The sequence below is a fragment of the Ylistrum balloti genome, unplaced genomic scaffold (genome assembly GCF_031769215.1).
Source record: "Ylistrum balloti isolate Yb309-2 unplaced genomic scaffold, AGI_CSIRO_Ybal_v1 Utg370892, whole genome shotgun sequence".
In the NCBI taxonomy this organism is placed as follows: Eukaryota; Metazoa; Mollusca; class Bivalvia; order Pectinida; family Pectinidae; genus Ylistrum; species Ylistrum balloti.
Window position 1 is genome coordinate 214,690 of NW_026782507.1, and position 6,345 is coordinate 221,034.

Genomic DNA, 6,345 nt, shown 5'->3' on the forward strand with positions numbered 1-6,345 from the left:
ACAGTCCTAACTCTCTATCAGAAGTAACAATCAACAATCTACAGTCCTAACTTTCTATCAGAAGTAACAGTCAACAGTCCTTACTCTCTATCAGAAGTAACAATCAACAGTCCTAACTCTTTATCAGAAGTAACAGTCAACAGTCCTAACTCTCTATCAGAAGTAACAGTCAACAGTCCTAACTCTCTATCAGAAGTAACAATCAACAGTCCTAACTCTCTATCAGAAGTAACAGTCAACAGTCCTAACTCTCTATCAGAAGTAACAATCAACAGTCTTAACTCTCTATCAGAAGTAACACTCAACAGTCCTAACTCTCTATAAGAAGTAACAGTTTACTGTCCTAACTCTCTATCAGAAGTAACAATCAACTGTCCTAACTCTCTATCAGAAGTAACAGTTTACTGTCCTAACTCTCTATCAGAAGTAACAATCAACTGTCCTAACTCTCTATAAGAAGTAACAGTTTACTGTCCTAACTCTCTATCAGAAGTAACAATCAACAGTCCTAACTCTCTATAAGAAGTAACAGTTTACTGTCCTAACTCTCTATCAGAAGTAACAATCAACTGTCCTAACTCTCTATCAGAAGTAACAGTTTACTGTCCTAACTCTCTATCAGAAGTAACAATCAACTGTCCTAACTCTCTATAAGAAGTAACAGTTTACTGTCCTAACTTTCTATCAGAAGTAACAATCAACAGTTCTAACTCTCTATCAGAAGTAACAGTCAACAGTCTCAACTCTCTATCAGAAGTAACAGTCAACAGTCCTAACTCTCTATAAGAAGTAACAGTTTACTGTCCTCACTCTCTATCAGAAGTAACAATCAACTGTCCTAACTCTCTATCAGAAGTAACAGTTTACTGTCCTAACTCTCTATCAGAAGTAACAATCAACTGTCCTAACTCTCTATAAGAAGTAACAGTTTACTGTCCTCACTCTCTATCAGAAGTAACACTCAACAGTCCTAACTCTCTATCAGAAGTAACAATCAACAGTCCTAACTCTCTATCAGAAGTAACACTCAACAGTCCTAACTCTCTATCAGAAGTAACAGTTTACTGTCCTAACTCTCTATCAGAAGTAACAATCAACTGTCCTAACTCTCTATAAGAAGTAACAGTTTACTGTCCTAACTCTCTATCAGAAGTAACAGTCAACAGTCCTAACTCTCTATCAGAAGTAACAGTCAACAGTCCTAACTCTGTGTTAGAAGCAAGTGATTTTCCTTCCTTTGTAATATTCTTCATACTTAACTGAATTTGAAAGTTTCTTTTTTATCGTATTTCTTTGAGTGTTTTTTCTTGCCTTTTTTACTTAATTAATTAAATATGAAATATAGACGACGAAGAAGATAACAAACGATGTATTTGACTTTTAGATGACTGGGTTTCTTTGTTGCTAATTAGTTTGTAGTTCTGTTCAATACGTGTTGATACATAATTGTGTATGCTTGTTCTTGTAGATACTATAAGAAAAGAACTCAAGCAAAATCATGGCGATATTTAGGTTCTTTTAAGTGAAATAATTCTTTCTTTGTGTAAAATTAACTCAAAATAGGTGGAATTCAATAGCAATCTGTAATATATCTAACTTAAACTTTGCTCTAAAACATTTGAATTTGCAGATTTTCAAAATACCAAAAGTGTTACATAGAGTAGGTATTTGAAGTGTGCAGCTCATTACAGTACTGAGTTAAATATATATTAAGTTCGGATTATTTGAAATTGGAATCGTGTTTTCTTAACCGTGCCTTAACAACTTAACGAACTGATGAACTGCATTTATCAAAATTAAGAATTTCCAACTTTTTTTTAACTTATTGTGTAAAGCGATACGAGAAAACAGCGAGTATTTAGGAGCATTTTTCCTGATAAAACAGGTAGATTGGTAACATTGACAATGGTGTAAAGTTTCTTTGTAAACTGATAGCGACCCTCTGATTAAATCACAGACAGTAGACAAGGGTACCTGTCTGGTTGTATTATTAGGGAGAAATTCATCCGAGACTTAAAATTGTTTTCTAATGTTTTAATATTTGTATAAATTCATTGAAACATTTTCTAATTAAAATGTATGACTTAATCTCGTGCGTTTATATTTGTGTGAATTTGTTAGATTTTTTTTCTTTTTTTTTTTTTTTTTTTGAATTTCGATGTGTGATTTAGGGGAAAACTTTGAAGATATGTAGTATCTGTGTAATGTTATGTGGTCTGTCTTTTTACAAACTTACGTCATGTTCTGAACAGTTAAAGAAGACTTTCAGGAAGACATTGGTGCCAACTGTATAGGACATGAAATAATCTAGATATCAGTTATACTGTGAATTTTATCTATATAATATGTTATCATTATAATTTATATAAAATACTTTTGTATTTTGTTATATTAATTAGAATCAGTCATATATATATATATATATATATATATATATATATATATATATATATATATATATATATATATATTTACATATTTCATTGCTTCTAAAATAAGTAAGAAGACTGGGCACAAGTTATGACAATTTACAGAAACCGTCTCCACCACAATTTAATTCACCAATGTTACAGCAACAATTTGTATGTACTTTTTATACAATAGAACGAATTTGAGTATACTATTTAATTTATGAATAAATACGTCATATTCCTCGCCCCTATCCCAAAATTCCTAGATTCTGAACGATAAGAATTATTTATAAAATTTGTTGTATAGATACTAGAAATTAAACTCCTACTAATAAGGAACTAGCCTAACTTATACAGCATATGAGATATACATAATGGTGAATTCTAAAGAAATTAAATGCCAAGTCTCAATATTAGTGATAACATAAATTATATATATTTGTTTCGGGTGTGACCAAGAAAATAATTATATGTACATATTTGCAATAGGATATTATATATATATTTAAAAATGTATTGGTGTACGTTCATATTTCTGAATTTCTTAATTTTTAATTTTATTTGGAAATTCAATAAAATTTAAACTACGTGTAATTTTATTTTCTTCTAATCTCAGATTTTAAAACGGGAAAGTTAAAAACCAAATATTGCCAAAAGAAAGGGTGAGATAATACTAATCACATATTTCAGGTATTTAAAATAACGTTTACCTGTTATAGAATTGAAATGAAATATAATCACATTTCTACACCACATTTATCAAAAACAATTATCATTATGGTATAATTAAGGCGGGTTTCTTTATCGATTAAAAGAAGGAAATTATAATAAAAAATTAGTGTCGGTCTGAAAAAGATGTCACGTGTGCATAGATGATTTAAACAAATTCTGTGAAATATAAATATATATTCTCGGTAAGTTCATTTAGAATCTGATAGTCATTTATTTGATTGAAAGTGAAGTGTGAAATATTGTGTGAAGGAATATTGAAAACTCGTTGTTTTATTTCTTATTTTCGTCCACAATGATTTTCCGAAAATAAAAAATACACATCTCACTGGAGATGAAAAAAAATCACCAGTGATAGAGATGTTTCCACCATATAATATTCCGAAAGAATCCGATTGAAAACTTGTAACATATCTAACATCAAAATACAACTCTTACAAATGCAACGTGTCAGGAAATCTCCCAATACTAAAAAACACGAAAAGATATTTTTTCAAATGATTTTCTTTTTATTTTTTTCTTTCAACATATGTTTATCAATATTTGATATATCAGTCAGTAGATTTTTCTATAGCGACAATTAAATTTTGCATATTTACATTTTCAAGAAAAAAAAATAACACCATACATATTTTGCATGTTTTTGTTAGATTTCTTATTTATAATATGAACTTTTGCTACAAAACGAGCACTACATTCTGCCATCGTGGATATATACCATTGTCAGAAAAATATACATGTATTTCTGATTTTCCTGAAATATCACAGCATATGTTGAAACCCGAAACATCCATTTGTCTTGTCACAGCTCAGAGTCAACACATACACCTTAGTCACACACATGTGTTTTCTAGTGTCAGCTTTACACTTGAATCACAGAGTCATTATTCGGAAACACCACAATAAAATATTTTATGTTTTTTCCCTCGTTTTTTATCACTATTAATGTTACCATTACCTGAGAGAAAGTCCTGTCTGTCGTTGGTTCCATTCACTGTCACACAGAGAAGTAAGAGCCATGTTCACAGGAAGGTGCGTAATTCCCGGGGGTCGCATGATCAGTTCTTGGGAGGGACGGTGGGAATACCCCCCTAAGTGCCCGTATGCTGGCAGGGACAAAATATTAGCCGGAATTCCCTGATGCGTGTTTCGAATGAGACCTCCGTGTCCGTACATACTAGCTGTTGCTAAAGATAGCTGCAGTGATGTTGGATTTTGTCCTTTCAAATCAATAATCTTTGGAGGGGGACTTGGAATTCTATCAAATATATCAAACTTTTTCTTTTTAATGTTTTCATTACCGTTATCATCGTCGGAAGTAGAAGATTTCCTTTTCATAGATCCCATTTCCGGATCCTTCCGATCGGAGAGGTTGTCATTTCCTATGATGCTGTCTATAGTAAAGAGGCTTTTCCGAGTTTCCGGACACTGGCCGATTCTGATATTACAATTGTTATTTGGTTCACTCCGAACACATCTAGTGACATCCGTCCTAGCGTCCAAAGAATCTCGCGAATTGTCGTCTTCCGAACAGATATTAATACCACTATCATCTTCACCGTTGTTCGATGCATCGTCTCCAACGTCGGATAAACGATCCTCGCCTCCATCAGAATCCCCGAATTCGTCCCCTAAACCCGACGTTTCGTCACCATTTTCCCTTTCGTCCTTTCCTGATGATTTTACACGTCTCTTTCGTCGCCTGTAGTTGCCATTTTCGAACATTTCCTCACAGTTAGGGTCTAGGGTCCAATAGTTTCCCTTTCCTGGTTTGCCCTTTTCTCGAGGAACTTTGACAAAGCAATCATTTAAACTAAGATTGTGTCGGATAGAGTTTTGCCATCCTTGTTTGTTGTCATGGTAATATGGAAACCTCTCCATGATGAACTGGTAGATTCCATTAAGGGTGATTTTCCTGTCCGGTGCACTTTTGACGGCCATGGCGATGAGTGCAATGTAGGAAAACGGCGGTTTCTGTGGCTGTTCTCGTCGTTGCATTTCTTCAATCATCCTTAGAGCATAAGCTCTGTTGAAGTCCAATGGTGGGTAGAACATTGAGGATGGATGCGAATAAGGGGTCACACCGGGTCCCATGGCCCCAAATGGGCTGTAAAATCCTCCGACAACACCCGGGTGAGCAAGGCTTGGTGATGTATGGTGTGGGGTCGGAACAAGATCATTTGGAGACGTCATGGCGAGGACACAAAAGTCGATGGGATAAAAATTATTGTCCTTAAATATAGAAAGGTGGTTTCAGTGAAAAAAAAACCGTCTTCACACTGACGATGATAAATGTTGACGTGGTTATCACGACAAATTTGTCTCGGTGTCAATTATCTGCCCATCACAATGTACTATATTACATAAACGTCTGCTCCCGTGGAGGTTAGCCGTGAAAGTGAGGAGTCGTGAGGCGTGTGCCGGGGGTGTAGTCGGCTCAGTACGACCCACATACCGTCATTGTTGTATGTTATTGTTTTCTCGAGTAAGTTGACTTACTGATGACTAAAATAAATCGTACAGCGTGTAAACATTTGTAAAGTAGCTTTTTGTCCTGGAGGCTCGATGCCTGTCAGTCAGCCATACAGATAGACGCACACAATTCGTCCCAGCCAATCAGAAGCCGCGTACGTTAAGAAAATGTTTATAAAACATTGTTAACAAAACTAGTGCCCACCCATGACGGTTTACAAGTGTTTATTTTGAAAATTCAAAACGAGAAATTGACCACCATGTGTATAAACACGCAGTTGGAAGTTTTTTACACTAAGTCTCGCATGTCTGCTATTTAATTAACAATCGAATTTCACGCTGATAGTATCAGCACACCACGGTATTGGGTGAGATGAGACAGCGGGGCCTTATAACATAAACGATCTTTATCACGATATACTCCCCGCATATACACACTGATAAAACCTTACTCAAGCGCTATAAAATCTACCACATCTTTTGCTACACTGATTTTCACAAGAGCCAGTCTGTTGTGAACATATTTAATCGCAGATATACGATCACTTGTTACTGTTTCATTTCAAATCTCTTTCTCAGATAAATAATACTTAGAATCACATACAGCTCTTGTTTCTTTTACTTTCAAATTTATTGTAATTTTAGCTCTTTTTGTTGTTAAAGTTTTTCGGTACGTTTTCAAATTTATTGAATGTGATCTTACATGATTTCAGTAATAAAATAAATTTTGTAT

At 34.2% G+C, this 6,345-nt stretch overlaps 1 protein-coding gene across 1 annotated transcript; it reads right to left on the reverse strand.

The window, feature by feature from the left end:
* Nucleotides 1–4,094: 4,094 nt before the first annotated feature.
* On the reverse strand, nucleotides 4,095–5,333 carry LOC132559336 (forkhead box protein C1-A-like). Its single transcript, XM_060223949.1, has one exon. It carries the CDS (start codon nucleotides 5,331–5,333, stop codon nucleotides 4,095–4,097), a length of 1,239 nt encoding a protein of 412 aa, XP_060079932.1.
* Nucleotides 5,334–6,345: the final 1,012 nt, after the last annotated feature.

Excerpts from the sequence above, each read along its gene's own strand:
- LOC132559336 (XM_060223949.1), bottom strand. The coding sequence starts at position 5,333 with ATGACGTCTCCAAATGATCTTGTTCCGACCCCACACCATACATCACCA.